Source organism: Macaca nemestrina, chromosome 9 (genome assembly GCF_043159975.1).
Source record: "Macaca nemestrina isolate mMacNem1 chromosome 9, mMacNem.hap1, whole genome shotgun sequence".
In the NCBI taxonomy this organism is placed as follows: Eukaryota; Metazoa; Chordata; class Mammalia; order Primates; family Cercopithecidae; genus Macaca; species Macaca nemestrina.
In genome coordinates, this window is record NC_092133.1 from 131,370,007 (window position 1) to 131,393,040 (window position 23,034).

General features: G+C 48.0%; 1 protein-coding gene across 6 annotated transcripts in view; it reads right to left on the reverse strand.

The window, feature by feature from the left end:
* The window catches only part of LOC105490615 (calcium/calmodulin dependent protein kinase ID), a 491,371-nt gene that overhangs the window by 328,137 nt on the left and 140,200 nt on the right, over positions 1-23,034 (reverse strand). The window contains exon 1 of one of the 6 annotated variants that reach the window (XM_011756413.3): positions 19,422-19,913. The exons of the other annotated variants lie outside the window; for them this stretch is intronic. Coding sequence (XP_011754715.1) covers positions 19,422-19,486 — 65 coding nt within the window. The 5' untranslated portion in view covers positions 19,487-19,913. Of the gene's footprint in view, positions 1-19,421; positions 19,914-23,034 lie in introns of those variants that run through there. 6 annotated transcript variants of the gene reach the window in all.

Consider the following 23,034-nt stretch of genomic DNA (forward strand, 5'->3'; position numbering starts at 1 on the left):
CACCTCCAACATAAACAGCAATACAGGGAGGAAAATGCCAAGAACTAAAACAAAATGATGATGGTGCCTGACTGCCCTGCTGTCAGTCAGCAGCAAGAATCAGTGGCAGCCTGTGCTTCGAAGCGTTGCTTTGTTGCTACCAATGTTCTTTCAGTTGAGAGTTCCTAAGTAGCAACGCTTCAGACTCTGCCTGCAAGGGATCTGGGCCCACACCTCAGGAGAGCATCAGAGGGGGCAAGAAAGCAGAGCGAGGGGTCATGGAACCCGAGGCTGTGTGCACTGCAGAACTCAGCGGAAAACCTGAGAGAAGCCCTGTCCCAGGAGGTAGTAAGAGAAAGGTACAAAGTGGCTTAAAGGTACAAAGTGGGTCTTGACATGTTCCCAGGGAATCTCAAATTCAGCCTTTCTAGGTTGAACACCATGATGGTTAATTTCATGTCAACCTAACCGGGTTAAGAGGTTCCCAAAAAGCTGGTAAAGCATCATTTCGGGATGTGTCTATGAGAATGTTTCTGGAAGAGATGACCATTTGAATTGCTAGTGAGTCAAGAAGGTTCACCCTCACCGATGTGGAAAGGCATCACGTAATCCACTGAGGACCTGGATGGAATGAAAAGGCAGAGGAAGTGTGGGCGACTTCACTTTCTCTTCTTCAGCCTCCTGACCTCGGACACTGGTGCTCCTGATTCTTGGGTCTTTGGACTCTGGGACTCACACCATGACCAACACCTCCTCCAAATCCCCCCAGTTCTCCGGCTTCTGGACTTGGACTGAATTACACTACTGGCTTTCCTGGGTCTCCAGCTCCCAGATGTGCGCGTGTATGTGTGTGTGTGTGTGTATGCATGCATGCGTGTGTGTAAAATGTGTATTTGGAACATATTTGTGACATTTAGAAGACTGATCCACTTTTTGAGAACATATTACATACATCACACACACACACACACACATCTTACTGGTTCTGTTTATGTTTACTGGAGCAGCTTGACTAATACAAGCACCCAACTCTTTGGCTAATATGCTCAAGGTCTCTACTGGAGAAATCTACGTCTCAGTGGACCCGGGAAAGCAGGTGCCCTGTGGGACTGTTATCCATATGAAATCCAGCTGAGGCCCTCAGAAAGGAACTAAGTCTCCTTGAGGAAAACCCACTATCCTAAGTCTGGTATATTCCCTGCCTAAGAACTCGAACTTTTTAACACTGTAACTTTAATACCAGCACAAAGCAGGACTCCAAGAGAAAATACTCGAACCTGATCTTCCATCCTATACACTATCTTGCAGGGGCCCATGGACCTAACTCTGAAAAGTTGGCCCAGTCATCATGGAAAAGGGGGAAAATGATTTTGTTAAAAATCACAAAAAAAAACCCCGAGCCAGCCGTCACCTGCAGTCAATCCTCTCATCACATGTATTCATTCATAAGGGTGGAGTCAGCTGGCTAGGTCTGGGCCAACCGGAATTTTCTGTGATAAGATCTCCACTCACAAACGTCCCGCCCCTCTCCCCAGGAGCCCGCTCTTGCCCACTCCCTCCTCTCTCACAGCCCACTTCTCTGCTCTCCCTTCTTCTGTCCTCTTACCTCACCTGCGCTCTCCTCCCTTGTTAAAAGTAGCTTAGGCTGCCAGACAGCTGTGACATACACCAAGAGGGGACCTGCTACTCAGCTGTAAACCCAGCGACCAGGAGTTTTTGGTTCATGCATCTCGTTGAATGCATTTAAATATATTACATGCAGCCACCTGGCCACATCGGGCAGGGCACGGAGCAAATGCTCCTCCCAAAATCCCAGTGGCAAAAGTGCACACACACAACACACACAGACTTACATGTCTACCCACATACATGCATACACACGTACATATATACGCATATACACACATGCATAAACATAAACACATGCATACACATACATGCACATATATTTACATATGTGCACATCTAGGCATACACACATAGGCACACACATGCATACATACGCACACATATGCACAAATACATACATGTATACACAAATATACACACATGCACATCCATACACATGCACATATGTGGGCATATGTATATGCACACACACGTAGGCACATGCATGCATAGGCACACACACATATACATAGCATATACACATATATGCAAATATGCACACATGCACACACACACCCATGCATGTACACACGTGCATGCTAATACACTGAAGGGGCAACAGTGCACAACGGACGAAGCCTGTGCCAAGGGGGAGAACGTGGAGACACCACCATCGCAAAGGCAACACTGGACTGGCAAAGGCAGTGAACTGCACCCTGCAGTGAAGATGGGCTCCAAGGAGAAAGTGAGCATGGCAAGTAACAGACCTTCCAGGGTCGCAGGCACACCATGGGACTCGACTCCCAGCCAGGCAACGGGTCCTACACACACCTCCTTCCCAACGCTCTGGCTTCACCCTCTCTACACTCCCACTGCCAGCCCGGGGCAGGCTGAGCAGCCTTGTACCTGGAACGAGAGTAGCCATGACTAAGGAGCAAGCATCCCGGTGTCTGAGGACCCGGGCTAAAGCCTGGCACTGCTACTTCCAGGACAAGGCCTAGGGCAGGTGGCAGTGTGTGTCCTCTCCTCTGTATGTGGAGGTAAATTATGGTGTCTGCCTTGTGGAGCGGCTGAGAGGACAGGCTGAGGCTTCCCATGGGATGCTGGTCAGTAGGGGCCGGGTCCTGTGGTCCAGGACCTGCCTTGAACCCGGTGCTGCCCATGAGCCGAGACACCTCATCTCCCCACACCTGATTTTCTCACTGGTAACCTGAGAAACAGGCCAGCATTGGCAATGTTCCCTCCAGCTTGCACGATACATCACCGCCTGATTTTCCATTCCCTGGCTGGGGTCTCCTTCCTTTGGATTGGTCTTTCTCTGCCCCATCTTGCCCAGCACCATTGAGGACCTTCCTAAAGCTCTGCATCCATCACAGCATCACTCAGTCCAGAGTCTGCGATGTGCCCCATTCCTTCGGTCCAGACTGCCTGCTGCTCCCGGCACAGAGCCCTCTGCCCTATGACAGGCCCTCCTCACCATGCCACCGGCTCCACACTCGTTCCTGACCCTGAGCCTGTGCCTGCCCTGGCGGCTGCCTGCCCTCCCTGCAGCTGCCTCAGTTCTATCCCAGCCCAGCACAGTCCAGGCTTCCCTGACTCTCCCCAGAGCCTGCAGCTCCGAGCGCTTCCATTCCGTTCTGCCGCCACCCCTCCATGGAGGTCACAGCAGCACTGTCACCTCAGCAACTCCACACACTGCCCCAAGAGCATCAGATGGCTTTTGGGGGACCATACCCTTGAGACATACCACAGTTCTCAACCCAGGCACCCCTGACACTCGGGTTGGATAATGCTTTAGGGTGGGGAGGCTGTGCTATGCACTGAGGGGTGTTTAGCAACATCCCTGATCTCCACCCACAGACACTAGAAGCGGCACACACAACCCCCAAATGTTTCCAGATGTCACCAAATGTCCCCTGATGGGGAAAAAATCACTCTCAGTCGAGAACTGCTGGAACATGCTTATCTCCGCAGATAAGCCAGGAATTCCTGGTGAACAGAGTCCATGTTCTTCTTCTCTTTTCATTTCCTCCAAGCACCTAGCACAGAGCCGTGCATACAACAGACACTATGTAAATACCTGGAAGGAACGAACACATGAATGGCACATGACACGGCAATCCTGCGGAACAGCGCTGAGCACAGGCACTCATGCCCCAGGTGAGCTGAGGCTTCTGCACACCTGAAGTCCCCCCCGCCCCTTACCAGACGATAAACTAGCACCAGAATTTCTCAATCTCTGCACCTCTTAGTGCGTTTCAGCCAGTGCACAGCGCTCTGAATATACAAGGGCTCAATAAAAATGTGAAGGCTAAGTAAATTCTGCCCCTAGGGCACTATTTATGGGGAAAAAAAATAACTAAAATAAACAGGAAACTGCTATGACCCACTTAGGCTGGGACTACTGACTTCCCCTTTCCCTGTGTTTTCCATCATTGCTTTGTGAGCAGAATGGATTGAGTTGAGGGCAAGGTGGAGTATGGGAAAGGGAATGGGGTTTGGAGTCAGGGGGACAGGGATCTGGGTGCCAGATATGCCCATGATTAGCCCAGAGGTCTTTGGCACGCTGCCTCTGGAAGCTTCACTTTCTTCATCTGTAAGAGGAAATATAACGCCAACCACAGGAGGTTATTGCGAGGTTGCATTGAAGCAATCTACGCGAAAGTGTTCACACAATAGGCAGTTAATAACAGCACAGTCTTCAGGCTAACAAGAGAATGTGATCATGTCATTTTTAATCAACAAATAAGAGGCGTACAACATACCTGTGTACTTCACTGCTAAGTCCCTTGCAAAGAATCCACACTTGGTGTCTAATAAAAGGAAGGTTGATTCAAGGACAAATTGGCAGAATGCCCAAGCCTCTTTAGCTGGATAATCTTATCTAAACTGAAGCCCAGAAAGGTTCAGTGACTCGTCCAAGGTCACAAGGCAAAGGGTGGGGTCAGGCTTCAGAATCTGATCTTTTCTACTGTATACCTCAACTTCTTACTTTTCCAGGAGAATTCTCAATCTCTGGAATGGCACGCCACCCAGCCCCGGCAATGGCAGCAAAGGCCCCTCCATGCCCGCAGGGAGAGGTTCCCGGTGCTGGCTGCCTGTCACCACCAGAGCAGATTCACCCTGGGCAATGCTGTGTCTCACTGACCTCTAGGCTCAGTGAGGTCTGAGAAGAGGTGAGCCAGGTCCCCAAAGGGACTAATTCTGACCCAGGAGACAAAGAAACAAGTCAGACAGAGGTTTTTTGGGGGGATTTTTTTTTGTTTTTGTTTTGTGTCTTTGAAACAGTCTTGTTCTTGTTGCCCATGGGGGCGTGCAGTAGCACGATCTCAGCTCACTGCAACCTCCACCTCCGAGGTTCAAGCGATTCTCTTGCCTCAGCCTCCCAAGTAGCTGGGATTACAGGCACCCTCCACTATGCCCAGCTAATTTTTGTATTTTTAGTAGAGACGGGGTTTCACCATGTTGGCCAGGCTGGTCTCGAACTCCTGACCTCAAGTGATCTGCCCACCTCGGCCTCCCGAAGTGCTGGGATTACAGGCGACAGCCACCACATGTGGCCCAGACAGCTTTCTTCTAACTCCAAATACTTCACAGAGCCACAGACTATGCCTTCTTGGAGCATCCTGGTGCTGTCACGGTCCTAAACGATCCGTGGACTGGTCCTCTTCCTGTAATTCCCTCTCCTTGAATAGACCATGGCCAGTGTCAGTCTCTCCCAGAGCTATGGTAAGGTCCCAGAATTCTGCTTGGCAGAGACACCCTGTTATGTAACGGGGCCGCTAACTCCCACCAATCTCTTGTGAAAGACTTTCCTCAAAGCAGCTAAGGGCAGACAACCAACCAACGACCTTAAGTTCTTCGCTGCTTGGTCTGCTCTAAGGTGAAAATCCCTCCTCTCTCAAACCCTTGTGTTGGAGAAAAGCAGAAAAATAGCCCTCCTTTGTGTGCTTCCAGCCAAATCCTATCAAAAAACCCTGGTGTGCCCCCTCCCAGACACCGAGCCTCCTTGGAAAACATTCGGATCTGGGGGGAAATCAATCCTGATGCCTCAGGGCCAGCCACATCAAAGTGTTTATTTCTGCTTTCGGTTCTGACACATCTTTCTTTTTTCATTTGATTTTTTTTTCAGAAGGAACTGGAAGGTAAGAAAATCATGAAATATGCATGTAGATATGGATTGTGGGCAGCAGAAACAAAGCAGGATTCTTACCAGAATGAGAAAAGAGGGATCCGCTCCCGGCAATGAAATGAGACCCAAGACTGTCCATCCGCATCTTACGGAGGTTACTGGTCACCCTAAGTGAACTCATCAGTTCAGCCTCTGAGTACTGAGATTGATAAAAAGACCACATAGGAAAGAACTGCCCAGGAAGCCTTTATTTTCCTGGTCTCATTTCCATTCCTCTTGCTTCTAGCTCATTAATCAGCAAATAGCATACACAACTTTAAAGCACTAAGTTCAATATGGATGCAAAAAAAAAAAAAAGCTGTAATCTACAAGCCAAGCGAGTAGATTTCAGGTATGACCCATTTGCAATCTATGCCTTGATTTACCCACTGCTAAAATTGTGCATGAGTATCTGCTGCCTAAATTCTATTGTGTAAATGAACAGAAATCCTTAATGAGATGACATTCTATGGAAGAAACAGCTCTATAGACAAAGCAAGGCAATATTATTATTGCTTCTCGTCATTACCTCTTCATCTGCAAAGTACTAAATTGTACCCCCAACCAGTCTGAATGTAAAGAAGTACAGAGTTCAACGGCAACGACGACTTTGATGATATCTTGGAGCTCCGAGGTCTGAAGATTAGCTACTTTTCCATCCTCTCTCACCTTGGAGGTCTGCTTCCCCATCACTCCCCACCACCCAGCTCCCTCTGGAAGCCAGAGTTTCTTTTCAATTTCACCTCTACTCTTCAAGCAGCTGTGGCCTAGCCCTTCCCTAATGACATCCAGTGATGAGAGCTAACTCAACACTTCCTGAAGTGCTCCTCCTTTTCTTTAGAATCCAAGCTTTATCCCGGCCGAAAATCGAACACATCAGTGGATGTGGGATTCAGCCATATCTTAGCAAAGAGTTCCTGCATACCTCTCTCTGTGCCAAACCCACCTACCCCTGCCCTAAGGCCTTACCTACTGGATAACGCAGAATTCTTCTCCCTCGTTCTCCTGGTGCCAGGTGCCCACTCTAAGATCACAGTCACAGAACAAATGAGCTCTTTCCGTCCGGCTCAGGCCCTCGGCTTGGAGCCCCAGGTCCACACTAAGTCTCTACTGTTTCTAATCACCCTCACATTCTTCCTTCATCTGTTTCCCTCTTTCCTCCCGCCCTTTCTCATATGGTTTGGTTGTGTCCTCACCCAAATCTCATCTTGAATTATAGCTCCCATAATCCCCATGTGTCATGGGAAGGACGCGCTGGGAGGTAACTGAATCATGAGGGTGGGTTTTTCCCGTGCTGTTCTCATGATAGTGAGTAAGTCTCATGAGATCTGATGGTTTTATACGGGGCAGTTTCCCTGCACACGCTCTCTTGCCTGGTGCCATGGAAGATGTGCCTTTGCTCCCCATTCGCCTTCCGCCATGACTGTGAGGCCTCCCCAGCCATGTGGAACTGTGAGTCCATTAAACCTTTTTTTCTTTATAAACTATCCAGTCTCAGGTATTTCTTCATAGCAGTATGAAAATAGACTAATACGCTTCTCCATCCCACCCAAATAAGTATCTTCCTACGACACCTTTCATCTACTGTCCCCAGCCTCTGGACTTTCCAATCTAATCACCTAATTTGTACTTTCTTGCTGCTTCCAAGGCTGAAGTTTAGTCAATTTTCATGAATCAGGCTTTTGTAAAATTGGACTTTTCAAGCCCAGACATTTGGCATACAGACATAAAATTAAAATAAAATATATTAGAGTTTGAGTAGTTGCATTTAATAATTTTAAACAGGTAAAGTTTATGTTAGGTATTGCTGTAAGGGAACACACACCAAATCTTAAACCTAGTAGAATTTAAGCCCATCATAACCATAAAAAGAAATTCAACCTTTTTTTTTTTTTGAGATGGAGTCTTGCTCTGTCACCAGGCTGACGTAGAGTGGCACAATCTCAGCTCACTGCACCTTCCTCCTCCCAGGTTCAAGCGATTCTCCTGCCTCAGCCTCCTGAGTAGCTGGGACTACAGGCACGCACTACCACATCCTGTTAATTTTTGTATTTTTAGTAGAGACGGGATTTCACCATGTTGGCCAAGATGGTCTCAATCTCTTGACCTTGTGATCCACCCGCCTCGGCCTCCCAAAGTGCTGAGATTACAGGCATGAGCCACCGTGCCTGGCTCAACTTGTTTTTAAATGCTGTTAACAAAATACATGGAATCAACCCAAATGCCCATCAGTGAGAGACTGGATAAAGAAAATGTGGTACATATACACCATGGAATACTACACAGCCACAAAAAGGAGCGAGATCATGTCCTTTGCAGGGACACGAACGGAGCTGGAAGCCATTACCCTCAGCAAACTAACGCAGTAACAGGAAACCAAACACCGCATGTTCTCACTTATAAGTGGGAGCTGAACAATGAGAACACACAGACACAGGGAGGAAAACACACGCTGGTGCCTGTCGGGACTGGCTGCGGGGGGAAGGAGAGCATTAGGGAAAAGAGCTAATGCATGCCGGGCTTCATACCTAGGTGATGGGTTGACAGGTGCAGCAAACCGCCAGGGCACACATTTCTCTATATAACAAACCTGCACATCTTGCGCATGCACCCCAGAACTAAAATTAAAATACAATTTAAATGAATAAATACATGCTGTTAGCAATGGGTTGTTTCTGTTGTATTTCTAACGAAAGTTAGGTATTGTCACAGAGACTCCAAGCTGTTCTTCACCAGCTATTCCCTCTTCTAGGGCATAAGGCCCCTGGTTTGGGGCTAGACCCACCTCCCTCAGAATGGAGGCCATAGTTCCACCTTTGCTTGGACATTACTGCCCATCAAGTCTCTCTTCATTGACATCAGCTCTGGCCCCGTCTTCTGTGTCCTCTCCTCCATTCTGCTGTCTGGGATGCGGATGCCCCCATTTAGGACCACACAATCAAGCCACATAAGACAGAGCAACAAGACAGAAACAGCCAGGGTCCCAGATGCCATGAAGAGCCACACCGACCCTAGAGAGAAACAGCCCCTACCCTGGTTTGGCCGCAGTTATTTGCAGTCGTAGTTCTATGACTTGCAGGCAATCTTCACCCTAACTGATATAATCATTAAAGTGTCTCAGGTTTAAAAACTGAACACCAACTTCATAAAGACATTAGCAACCAAGGTAATTTACTGAGAATACATCTGTCTACATCCCTTAGAGAACCACGGAACATTTAAGAAAACACACACATAGGCTAGGCATGGTAGGCTAATGCTTGTGATCCCAGGACTTTGGGAGGCCGAGGCAGGAGGACTGCTTAAGCTCAAGAATTCAAGACCAGTCCGGGCAACATGGTGAAACCCCATCTCTACCAAAAAAAAAAATAGAGGGCATGGTGGCACACCCAAGTAGCCCCAGCTACTCAGGAGGCTGAGGTGGGACGACGGCTTGAATCCAGGAGGTATAGGTTGTAGTGAGCTGAGATAGCGCCACTGCACTCCAGCCTGGGTGACAGAGTGAGACTCTGTCTCAAGAAGAAAAAAAAAAAACATATAAAGGAATATTTGAGAAAAAAAGTTTTACCAACAGTAGGTAAATATGTATTTCCAATTTTTTAATCTTTCACCCACGAAATCCTCAACAGACAACAATGACTTCTGTTGGACATTCTTCCTTCCTGAGTCTATTAGTGTCACATGTTGGAGTCTTTTCGTTCTTTCAAATTGTCCAGCTGTTTAATCCTCAACTTTCCAAAGGACGTCGAAAGTTAAATGAACAATATACAAACATGAGCCATTCTGCGATTCTGCATTTCTCAGAGAGCTAAATGTTTTGTGCCATTTATGAGAAAAAAGTCATCGAATTTAAAAATTCAGTTACATTTTTTAAAAACTGGAAAAAACTGGCCTATCAAAACAGAAGTGTCTTGGATCATCGGAAAAGGCATATCATGGTTATAACTAACTGGAAACATCCCTTGATAACATTTAGCTCATTCTAAAGACCCACTCCAATGGCTATCACTATATCCTGCATTATTATAAGGTCATTTGCACACACACCCATTAGAAGAAACAGATGTTCACCTGAATCTGAAAATTTTTTTAAAAAGCAAGTAAATTGAAGCCATTTCCTTTTTCACAAATGGTACGGGCTTTACCATTTGTATTTTTTTTTGTTCTGAGAAATTCACAAGAATGACAAGATGTGCTTGCTTCAGAATTCACCTGGAATAACCAGATTCTAAGTTTACAGCCCACAAATTCATAGCCCAGAAGTTCACAGTCCACCTTTCTTTTTAATCGAAGGATTTTGATAGTGGTGTTTTTAATTCACAATAAAAAGGTTTTCCATGAGAAGAAAGTCCATGTTTGAGCCACTCTGACCACAGTGATCTCGTTTACAATCAGCTGTATTACTAGATCTCAAATCCGAAACAATGAGATACTCAGTTCTTAGTCAACCAAACCAATCATGGTGAAAAGTCACACGAAAATTCAAGGCCAGGCTGGGCACAGTGGCTCAAGCCTGTAATCCCAGCCCCTTGGCAGGCCGAGGAGGGCAGATCACCTGAGGTCAGGAGTTTGAGACCAGCCTGGCCAACATGGAAAAACCCCGCTTCTACTAAAAATTAAAAAAAAATTAGCCAGGTGTGGTGGCACACGCCTGTAGTCCCAGCTACTCAGGAGGCTGAGGCAGGAGAATCGCTTGAACCCAGAAGGCAGAGGTTGCAGTGAGCCAAGATCGCCCCACTGCACTCCAGCCTGGGCAACAAAGTGAGACTCTGTCTCAAAAAACTAAAAAAAGAAAGAAAGTTCCAGGCAAAAGCAAATAGGAAATGGACATAAAAATACCTGGCTTTATGATGCACTAAACTGAAACGCAGGGGTGGGGGCATCAGACTTATCTTCCGACCTATGATTTCCTAAAATAAATATCTGTGTGTGTGTATGTAACACTAATATTAAAAATTAGCATGCATTTCCTAAGTACACACCACTTGATAAAGAAAAATAGCTAAAAATAAGCTGTGTACCAAAAATATACCAAGAGAACCTGGCTTGGGATTCAGCATTTTTCATAGATAATCCGCCACAGATAATCTGGCTCTATAACTAAATTTAAGCTTCTTCTAGCATTTCTCTTCCTCTGATGGACTGTGCTATAAATGGCTAAGATTTTTTTCTTGTCAATAATGGCACAACACCTGTCAGACGGGAGACACCCTGGGCTTTTCAAGACTCCTTTGGGAACCACAGCAGGCTCAGTATTTCCCCCTCCACCAGCACTGCGCTCAAGAGATGTTCACCATATTAACCCAGGTCTCAAGTCCCAGGAGAAACGTCCTGTGCTCTTCCTTCATCCACCAGCGTATTTCCCCTCACCTCCGTCCAACGGCATCCCCACATTTTAAAGCAACATGCACCTTCCATTTGTCCTCCTAAATCTCAGGTGAGAGGAGAGGCTTCCAACAGAAATCCACTGTGACCTCCCTGTGGCGGCTCAGCTGCAATCCACTTACTCCCACCCCACATAACCTAGATAACTAAAAACAGATACACAGGCAGGGCACAGTGGCTCACGCCTGTAATCCCAGCACTTTGGGAGGCTGAAGCAGGCAGATCACCGGAGGTCAGGAGTTCGAGACCAGCCTGGTCAACACAGTGAAACCCCATCCCTACTAAAAATACAAAAATTAGCCAGGTGTGGTGGCGCACACCTGTAATCCCAGCTACTTGGGAGGCTGAGGCGGCAGAATCGCTTGAACCCAGGAGGTGGAGGTCACAGTGAGCTGAGATTGTGCCACTGCACTCCAACCTGGGTGACAGAGTGAGACTCTGTCTCAAAAAAAAAAAAGAAAAAGAAAGAAAATTGCAGGTATGTGTGTATACATGCATTTTCTTCTGAGAAGATGCACAGCTTCCACCTAATGTTTCAGACAATGTTAAAAGGTTAAGAACATGTACTCAGTGATCATGGAAGTTTCCTTCCTGCCCCAGCATGCTGAAAGATGGGAGGCTGCTGATGCTGGCCACATCTCCCCAGGACCCCTGTGAGTACCCCAAAGGTAACCCCCCTGCCCAGTCTCACGCTTCAGTCTGTGCTCCTCAACCCTTATAGAAATCATTCGCTAGCCACGCCACCACTTCTTACAGGACACACCAGCAGGACCTGTCCTGGGGTAGCCCAAGGGACAGACTGCAGACCACGGAAGGTTGTTTCTAGAAACTGTGTCATGAAAAGATTCGCCTACATGGCTCACTGAACATGCCACAATGCCCTGTTATCAACAAGAATACAGAAATCAAGTGTGCGAGGGTTTCATCCATGAATAAAAGCACCCTGAACCTGCCAGGAACAGGAGCAGAGCCAGGAAAGCCGGGCATCCACCATCAGCCAGAGACAGAGGGAGAGGGGCTTTAAAATCGGTACCAAAGATGAACAATCCTATACCAAGAAAGTAATGACGGAGAGTCACCTACAGCAACAGGAGCAGCCGTCCTTGTGTACAGCTCAGGGGACCTCAAGCTACCAGTCCGGAGGCTCAGACATGCAGGTGTGGCTAGGAGCCCACAAATGACTCCTTGGGGTGGTGAGGATCTGCCCTTGGGTCCTGTGGCCCTTAAATGGTCAGTGTCACCATGTGATATTGTGACCGTCACACAGTGGCTGTGTGTGCATTTTTGTTACTACAGTTTCACTTCATTTCATCTGAGATGAGGTCTCACTGTGTTGCCCAGGCTGGTCTGTAACTCTTGACCTCAGGCAATCCTCCCACCTCCACCTCCCAAGTAGCTGGGATTACAGGTGTGTGCCACTGCATCTAGCTAATTTTTTGTAGAGACAGGGTCTCACTATATTGCCCAGGCTAGTCTTAAACTCCTGGGCTCAAGCCTCCCACATGAGCTTCCCAAAAGCATGTGAGCGGATGGCAGGTATGAGCCACTGTACCCAGCCTTTTCTTTTTTTTTTCTTTTCTTTTTTTTTTTTTTTTTTGAGAAGAAGTGTTACTCCAGTTTCCTAGTAAGCACAACCCCACGGTTTGATTTCTCTGTTCACGGCAGGAATAGCAGAATTTCACCATGATGGCTGCTCAGGCTCTGCCACAAACCTGGCACCGTGAAGGGCAGCCCCAAAGTGGAAGGAGCTGGGCCTGCAACCGCAACAGCCATGGTAGGGGCTTCCCACTGTCATCCTCTCAAAGACACCCTGTGAAAAACAGAAAAAAATTAAGCCTCCAGTCAGAAAGGCATTAAACAGGCCAGGCACGATGGCTCACACCTGTAATCTCAGCATTTTGGGAGGCTGAGGCAGGCGGATCACTTGAGGTCAGGAGTTCGAGACCAGCCTGGCCAACATGGTGAAACCCCATCTCTACTAAAAATAAAAAATTAGCCAGACGTGGTGGTGGCGCCTGTAATCCCAGCTACTTGGGAGGCTGAGGCAGGAGAATCGCTTGAACCTGGGAGACGGAGGCTGCAGTGACCGAGATGGCACCCCTGAACTCCAGCCTGGATGACAGAGTGAGACTCTGTCTCAAACAAAAAAAAAGATATTCTTTAAACAGAAGGAGACTAAGAATCATTGCTACAGAGCTTTTAATGACTTTATCAACAATTAGCAACCGGGGCCAGCCTCCCTGTGCCAGACTCTGAAGGAAACACTCATGATTTCAGCTCATCCTCTCGGCGATACTGGGAAGTATTTCCCCACTTCGTAGGTGAGGAAAGGCAGGTACAGCCTGCCCACTGCCTGCAGCTCAACAGGACACCAAGGGCTGACTTACAGGATCTTTTATTCTGGTAGAATTTTCTTTCATACAAGGAAATTCCCACCCACCCATCCCCTCACAACAGAAAAAATATATACATTTCCTTATTTTTGTATCACCTCCAAAAATATTTTTTGAATGACCTTGGCCTATGAGGCAGCAGTCATTTTCTAATAACAAAAAAAGGTTAGTGCTCCTGGCAGAAGCACTATCACCTGGTTCAACCCCTGTCACTGGTGTGAAGACCACCACATCCAGCCCGATGAACTCAATTAATCACCATCAGTTACACACCAGAACAGCACAGCCAATGTTCCCAGGGATTTCCTAGCAAAGCCTGAGGTTCCGTCTTCAAACACCTGCACACACACACGCGCGCACACACACACACACTCTCATACCCTCCAGTGATGCAGTTACAACCAAGTGAGCATGGGGCCAGGTGATTCTGGCAAAAACACAGAAATCAGCATGTCTCAAATCCCAGCATCTGCACAGAACCATTTTCCTTATTTTCCTTCATAGAAATTCCCACCTAAACATGAGTTTATTTCTGGAAATCACTTTGTTCCATTAATGTTTTAAGAACAATTTTTTATGGATACCTAATAGTTGGACATATTTATGGGGCATGTGTGATATTCTGATGTGTGCGTACAGTATGTCATCACCAAATCAGGGTATTTAGGATATCTATCACGCTCTAACATTTACCATTTCTCTGTGGTTTTTCTTTTTTCTTTTTGGCTCATTGCAACCTCTGCCTCCCGGGTTCAAGCGATTCTCCTGCCTCAGCCTCCTGAGTAGCTGCGATTACACGCATGTGCCACCACACCTGGCTAATTTTTGTATTTTTAGTAAAGACAGGGTTTCACCACGTTGGCCAGGCTGGTCTTGAACTGACCTCAGGTGATCAGCCTGCCTCGGCCTCCCAAAGTGCTGGGATTACAGGCATGAGCCGCCGCACCCGGCCTCTTTGTAGTTTTCCTTTTCATTATAGAGTGAATAATTTCACTATAGAGTGAATATCGGTGAGACTGCCCTAACTCTATCACACTAAGAAAGTAATAATGTTCTGCTACTTTTTCTCAGCGCCCTCCCTCTGTCCACCCTCTGTCAGAATACTTCTCCCATATCACTATCCTGTCTTCCCATTAAGCTGAGGAGCCGGTCCCCCAATTCCCCCTCCACACCACAGGACCTAACAGCCCCGGGCAGCAGAATAACCTTGTCCCGGCACCCTGCAAGCAGCTGGCTTTAATGACAGTTCCAAGAACGGTCTCACCATTTCAGTACACTTATCACACCCAAAACAATGTCCTCAGGCAGGACGGAAAGAACCTGCAAGTGATTGCCCAGGCCCAAGCAAGGCTTCACAGGAGCGGCCAGGGCTGGGTAGAGCAGGCGAGCTGCTGTCACTCAGAGGCCCTCGGAGACGGCACCCAGGAAAACCCTCCCGATAGCAGTGGCTAAAGACACACGTGCATGGCACCCACGCCTCCCCTGCTCCACCCAAAGTGCCACCGACACCTCCAGAGCCCAGACCCGTGAGTGTGGCTGCCCCGTTCACGCCTGCCCCACACTCCCTCGAGCCAGGGAACATCACGTCCCACAACACATTCCTCTGGGGCTGAATGCTGGAATGCAGATTCGGAGGTGTCAGGTGTCGGGGCACCTGGCAGCTGCAGGGACATCATCAGCCCATGGTCCCACAGAACCAGCTTCACCTAAAACCAATCGCTGACACCAGAGAGGTCACCTTGGGCAAACTTCCGTGACAGCTGCAGATAACAGGTCAGAAATGATGGTGCAGGAAATTAAACAGAGGGGAGAAACGGTTCGTCCAGCATAACTACCGTGAAGGCAAAGGTGGAAGTTATCCCATTCGTTTATGTCATGTAAACCAGGCATCCCCAACCTCTGGTTAGGAACGAGCTGCACAGAAGTGGTGAGCAGGAAGAAAACGAGCGAAGCTTCATCTGTATTTCTCCCTCCTCCCAACGTCACCCCAAGAGCCCGTTGTTAAACATGTACCAGCACACCACTGGGCTGTTTCCTTATCGCTTCATCGAAATGATCCTTATGGAAGCACAAAGGACTTCACTGTTACTAAATCCAAGGGACACTTTTTAGTGTTTATTTTTCTTCAACTCTCCAGGAGGTTTGAGAGCTGATCCTTCCCTCCCTCCTGAGCCTCCTCTCCTGCCTGGCTTCTGGGGCTCACTGCTGACTTTTCTTCATTTCTAAGCACGTGTTTTCAGGCCCTGGACACCAGGGGTCCTCAGCCTGCGGGCCATGCACCAGTACCAGTCCCAGGCCTGTTAGAAACCAGGGGGCACAGGCCGGGCGCGGTGGCTCACGCCTGTAATCCCAGCACTTTGGGAGGCCAAGGCGGGCGGATCACGAGGTCAAGAGATCAAGACCATCCTGGCTAACATGGCAAAACCCCGTCTCTACTAAAAAATACAAAAAATAAGCCGTGCGTGGTGGCGGGCGCCTGTAGTCCCAGCTACTTGGGAGGCTGAGGCAGGAGAATGGCATAAATCCGGGAGGCGGAGCTTGCAGTGAGCTGAGATGGCGCCACTGCACACCAGCCTGGGCGACAAAGCGAGACTCCATGTCCAAAACAAAACAAAAACAAACAAACAAACAAAACCAGGCTGCACAGCAGGAAGGGAGCGGCAAGTGAGGGAAACCTCATCTGTCTTTACAGTCGCTCCCCATCCCTCGCATCACCACCTGAGCTCCTCCTCCCGTCAGATCAGTGGCACCATTAGATTCTCATAGGAGCGTGAACCCTATTGTGAACTGCGCATGCGTCGGATCCAGGTTCCACGCTCCTTATGAAAATCTAATGCCTGATGATATGTCACTGTCTCCCATTACCCCCAGATGGGACTGTCTAGTTACAGGAAAACAAGCTCAGAGCTCCCACTGGCTCTACAATGATGGTGAGTTGTAGAATTATCTCATTATATATTACAATGTAATAATAATAGAAGTAAAGTGCACAATAAATGTCATGTGCTTGAATCATCCCAAAATCATCCACCAATCCGGTCCACAGAAAAATGGTCTTCCATGAAACCAGTCCCTGGTGCCAAAAAGGTTGGGGACTCCTGCTGGAGACAGTCTGTATTCACGAAAATCTCCTCTGCCATCTGCACTATCTGGAGTCACTGCTTATCTTCACAGTGAGTTGATCCGTGGAGTCAACCCCTCATTTTGTGCCCTGTAGAAGATGCTCTAAAGATAGTCATTTCCTCATACCATACTCATCCAGGGTGCACAGGGGAAACACGGAGTGTTAATCACCATCACATCCAGGACTTGGGCACCCATCTCTGTGATTTCAGGGGATTTGGAAGGCTTCTCTGGGGAAAAAAAAAAAAAAAAAAAAATCTGCACCCATTCAACAGTCAACCCTGCAAACCTGACCCAGACTTGCAACTCTATGAAGTACAATAGCAAGCTGTTAGCAGTCACTTCTACTTAGAGTGAATGGGGTTGGGAGAATTAGAGGGAATGATGGCTATGAAGGGAGTGGAGCTTGGAAAAGAGGTTTCCTGGGACCTTAGGAAATACCATTGGATTTCCCAGGCTTGTGTTCATTAAAGGAAGTCGCCCTGTTGAGACCCTGAAATGCCAAGGTTATTTCAACAAGGCCAGAGGAGCCATCAACCCATGTCTATTTAATAAGTGTAGATTAAATAGGTATTTTTATGCTGCAGGTAATTTGCTGTCCCAAATCCACACTTTCCATTTCAGCTAATATTGACATTTGCTGAATACTGCTCAGGGTCTGCAGAGAACCAACACTCTTCTGTTAGAACAGAGAGAAAAATCACAGTCCCAGTGACTCCTCAGAACAGACAGCATCTTTCTCAAGACAAAAGCCCCTTGTGGGATCCACAATAAGTGATTCCAGTTACTTGACACCTTTCTTCTGGGATCTGTGGCATTGCAATGATGAGCTAAGCTCGCTGCAGGCACTGATTTGAAAAGGACTCAGGCATGACTTTGGAGTCAACCCAATAAAATCAAACTCAAATCAACAAAAGTACAAATCAACTCAAGCTGTCTCTGCCACAGGCCAACTCCCAGGTCCATGTTAGCTGATAGAGAACAGTCGCTGAAATAAGTCATCAAATTATAAGTCTTGTGAATTGATCAATACGGTCACTCAATTTGATGAATTAGAGGCTGGAAGCAGTGTGGGGTAGTTTATTTGAAATAATCCATGTATTCTTGGAAGAGTTCATATAAATCAAAATTTTCCATACAAAAGAGGAAACCAGATAATTAAAGGGACCTTGAGGAGAAGCCTATTTTTATGTAAAAATTTAGCTCCTAAAATGATGAGAACATATGAACATAATGCGAGGGACAGCAGACACCAGGGCCTCCTTCAGGGTAGACGATGGGAGGAGGCAGGGGATCAGAAGAAATCACTATTGGTTACTAGGCTTAGTACCTGGGTGATGAAATAATCTGTACAACAAACCCCCGTGACATGAGTTTACCTGTGTAACAAACCTACACGTGTATCCCTGAACCTAAAATAAAAGGTGTATTTTTTTAATTAGCTCCTCAATTTCTCCTTTTGCCCAGGTTTAAGTTTTATGTGTGAATATTTTTAGATTTTCAGAGACAGGATCTCACTCTGTCACCCAGGCTGGGGTGTAATGGTGCAATCATGGCTCACTGCAGCCTCAAACTCCTGGGCTCAAGTGATCCTCCCTTCTCAGCCTCCCAAGTAGCTGGGACTACAGGCATGAACCACAGTGCCTGGTAATGCATGAAATGTTTTAAAAGTGGGCCCCTCAGGGCTGTAAGCCTCTGGCTCACTGCCTGTAACACAAAGATTATACAGAGAGACCCCAAATTTCACTGCTCTGCTTCACTGCTGCCTTTTTATAAAATCTTTTAACAGAGAAGCTGGCATTTCGGCTGGGCTACAAAGGAGGAGTTTACTCGGCAGATAGTTGTATTAGGGTTCTCCAGAGAAACAATACTAATAGTGTCTGTGTGTGTGTGTGTGTGTGTGGAGTGTGCAGTGAGCCGGGATCGTGCCACTGGGCGATAAGAGCAAGACTCTGTCACAAAAGAAAAAAAAAAAAAAAGAGAGAGAGAGAGAGACTGGCAAGTCGCAAGACTCGCAGAATACATAGCATACGCGCACACACATGCACGGCTGCATGGGTATTTGATTTATTACAAGGAATTATAAGATGCTGGCAAATCCCAAGACCTGTAGCGTACGTATGTCAACAAGCTGGAGACCAGACTCTCTGCTAGTCTTGTGGCACCCTGCCATGGTCCCTGGGAGGGACACTGCCTTCAAATCAGGCCCTCTGGGTGACACGGTAGCCAGAGCCCAGGATGAGTACCAAGGACTCACTTGAACACAGCTGAACTTGGCTCTGCTGCGAATAGCGCCACTACAAGAGACAGACGCATACTCACAGGGTTATCAGGTGTTAAGCCCTAGTTAATCTGCAGGGGAAAAAATAATATGACATCTTGGCATTTTTAGCAATTCTCTTCTGAAAGTTCCAACCTTCCCTTATCGGTGACCCTATCTGAACTCATGACTCCTCGAGAAAACATTAACATTTCCTGTTTGCACATAAAGAAGCTGAATTTTGAGCAGTATGGCAGAGGCAACACAATCTGGCAGTCAGAATCTAAGTCCCACCCTCCCTTCCGGGACTCCTGAAGCACTTACAGCCCCAACAAGGAGTGCCTCTGCAGCCTGCAGACCCGCTGGCTCCGTGTGACCAGCCCTCCCCTCTCCTTCACCTGGGACAGGCAGGTGGTGGCAGATACATGTGCAGCTGGGGGCACCTCGTCACTGAACCTGGGAGCCAAGCTTCACCACCATCGTGCTGCCTGTTTCTACTCACTCCCCCACGACAGAAGGCACAAGGAGCTCCACGGCCAGACAGAATCCCCAGGAAGCCCTGACCATCCCAGGAGCCACCGGTGGCCACAGTCCTTCAGCTCCCCAGGGACAGCCAAGAGGCAGCCACGTCCCTCTACCCCGGTAGCTCCTCCTCCCCTAGCTTGGTGTCACTCACTCGCTGCAATAATCTGCCTTAGCCATGTTCGCTAAAAATACACTTCGCCTCTCAGTTACACTTACTAATGCATTCTATTTCAGGCCTGTTTGCATTCTTGCTTAGAAATACCCGTATGGGGAGCAGTGAAAACATGCAAGACGTGAGGGCGACTTTCCCTCCCGAAAGCCTCCTCTCTGTCCAGCTGTGCTCGGCACACCAATCTGAAAAGCAAATCTTTCCACACCGGATGGTAATTGGTGACATTACAGAAAAGGCCTGGGGTAGGAGGAGAAGGGAAGAAGCCAGTATGAGCAGAGATTTCTGCGGGGCACACCATGGGGTACCCCTGCTTCCTGGTCCTCACACCTGCCCTCCCATGGACACGCCCAGCCCAGCCCCGCCCAGAGTCACTGTGCCCACAGGAGCAGCTGCAGAGTGGCCTCGCCATTGGAGTTGCATGCCACGTGTTAGAAGCCTGGAGAACATCTCGAGAGAGCCACAAGCTAGGCTCTACTCCACGAGCCGCCCCCTGGAAGACGCTTTCCACATCTGAGGCCAGGGGACGTCATCACTTCCACTGCATAGTGGTCCCCATGAATGAGCTCATCCGCCCCGCAGCTATTTCCCTGCCTGGCTTCCACCATCTTGGAAGAGCAAGTGAGTTCAGCTGCCAGTGGCTCCCTGACTTGGCTGGCGTTTCCAAGAACTTCTGCTCTCTCCTATAATTAAGGAGGATAATGACAGCTCTCCATCTCCGATCTCTGCCTTCCTGCAGGGAAGGAGGCAGAAGAACGATTGTGTGATCAGTGTTTAAAGTCCTTAATTCATGTTTCTTCTTCCTGTTTCAGCCCAGGATCTCCTATAATTGACCCTCCTGCCTCCGAACACAGAGTTCACGCATTTTCCTCTATCTGGAGGTGAAACATGAAGAGAGATGGTGACTTGGTGCTGCCAGCTGCAGAGCAGGCGGGGCCGGAAGCAGGGATTGCAATGCCCGGTGGGAAGCTGAAAGCAGGGAGGAGGCTGAGCCGGAGCTCAGAGCCCAGCTGGTGCATATTCATGTCTTCCTTATTGCAAAGCTCATGGGTGACAGACACTTGGATGCACATAGTGAAGCATTTGGAACGCCACCCAAGCCTGCCTTCTACAGGTCCAGGATCGTGGATCGTGGCTGCGGGCACCAACCTCACACCTCCATGAAGTCACTGGGTCACCAGCTATGAAATCAGCTCATTAAAATTGGAGGCCGAGCACAGTGGTTCACGCCTGTAATCCCAGTACTTTGGGAGGCCGAAGTGGGTAAATCACCTGAAGTCAGGAGTTTGAGACCAGCATGGCCAACATGGCAAAACCTGGTCTCTACTAAAAATACAAAAATTAGCTGGGCATGGTGGTGCATGCCTATAATCTCAGCTACTTGGAAGGCTAGGGCAGGAGAATCACTTGAACCTAGGAGGCGGAGGTTGCAGTGAGCCGAGATCACACCACTGCACTCCAGGCTGGGCAACAGAGTGAGACTCTGTCTCAAAAAAAGAAAAAAAAAAAATTAAAATTGGATCTCTGTTTTTAGAGGCCAGGTGTGATGACTCCGGCCTGTAATCCCAATGCTTTGGGAGACCCAGGCGAGAGGATCACTTGAGGCCAGGAGTCTGAGATGACCCTAAGCAATATAACAAGACCACGTCTCTACAAAAAATAAATTTATAAATAAATTTTTTAAAAATAGAAATTTTAAAAAAAATTTAAACTTGAGACTGCTGTAATCCCAGCACTTTGGGATGCAAAGGCGGGCAGACTGCTTGAGCCCAGGAGGTCAAGAACAGCCTGGGCAACACAGCAAGACCCCGTCTCTACAAAAAATGCAAAAGTTAGCCAGGCGTGGTGGTGCACACCTGTAGTCTCAGCTACTTGGGAGGCTGAAGTGGAGGACTGCTTGAGCCCGGGAGGTTAAGGCTGCAGTAAGCTATGATCATGCCACTGCACTCCAGCCTGACTGACCAAGTGAGACCTTGTCTCAAAGAAAAATTAAATTAAAATATAAAGCATGAGACTGAATGATGCTCCACTAACATAGAATGGAGTCTCCCACAGGGTGGAATTTAGGGGCTACACCCAGGTCCACCTAGACAGCAGTGCAGGGCAGGGAGGAAGCTGGGCATTAGAACGGGAGATGAGAAGAAAAACGGGAACAGGGATAATAGAAATGAGTGTTTTTCTAACCATATTATCTCTTTTGCTGGCACCGTGATGTGGGTAGGGAAAGGTTATTAACCACCTGAAATATGAGATCCTACCATCTGAAAACGTCCTGAACCGCAGCAGCAGCAGTGTTATTTATGGAGGTCTCTTCCACCCTTAGTAACAGAAAGTGCGGCTGTGAACAGGGAGCTCTCCAGCACTGTCGTGACATCCCATTGGTGAGTTCAGAGACCAAAATTAGCCCTATCTCCTGGCAGTCTATCTTCAGGTGCTACCACTGAATGCAATCACATGCGCATAACAAAAGCTAGTCACAGCCACAGGCTGTTCATCAAGCTGACCCAGTAGGTGTCCATGCAAATGTGTGTGTCACATATACACACATATGGGGGGAAAACCCACTAGCACTCAGGCAAAGTTCCCCAGGTTCCCAGGCCTCATCCTTTTGCATTTTCTCTGCTATTCCTCTGAATCTAGCTTCCAAGACAGAAGAATTCACTGCTTCAAGAGAAAAAAAAAAAAATCTATTACTCCCACTTTCTTTCCTGGAGCATAAAGAGCGAGATTTCTTCAGGACGAAGAAAGTTACTTCCATTTCAGCTTTCGGGTGTTATAAAACAAGTGGGGATGCAAGCGCTGACCGGGAGGTCCCCTAGGTGGCCCTACATCTCCACCCAGCTCCAAAGGTGACCTGCGGGAAGGGCCTCATTCCCTCCAGAACCACCCCCAGCTTCCCAATGTGCTGCTGGGCACAGCCTGCAAACTCTAGTGGGCAGGGGTGGGGTGAAGAAAGGAGAGGAGGCAGGAGCCAGCGCTATGCTACGGGTTCACGTCCCTCTTTTCAGAGACAAGCTAAGGGGATTAAAGAGGTAATTGTTGCTTCTGGAGCTCTTCAGCTATAAGATGCTCTATAAATACCGATAACCACCCCCTCAAGGGAAACACATTTCATTACAGTGGAGGTAAAAGCTGCATCAGCCTGCAAGAAAGATGTGACGGATCACGAAGGGATTTGCTGCCATTCTAAGCACACTGATGGAGAGTAACTAGTAAGCATCATGAGTAACCCACACAGTGTCCAGCTCCGACTGGAGGCCCGAGCTCCCTGGGCTGCTTGTAATGGCCCAATGGGTTCTTCCTGCCCACTCCACAGACAAAAGCAATTCATTGAGACATGGCATTGCAATAAAGAGAGTTTCGGCCAGGCGTGGTGGCTCATACCTGTAATCCCAGCGCTTTGGGAGGCCAAGGCGGGCAG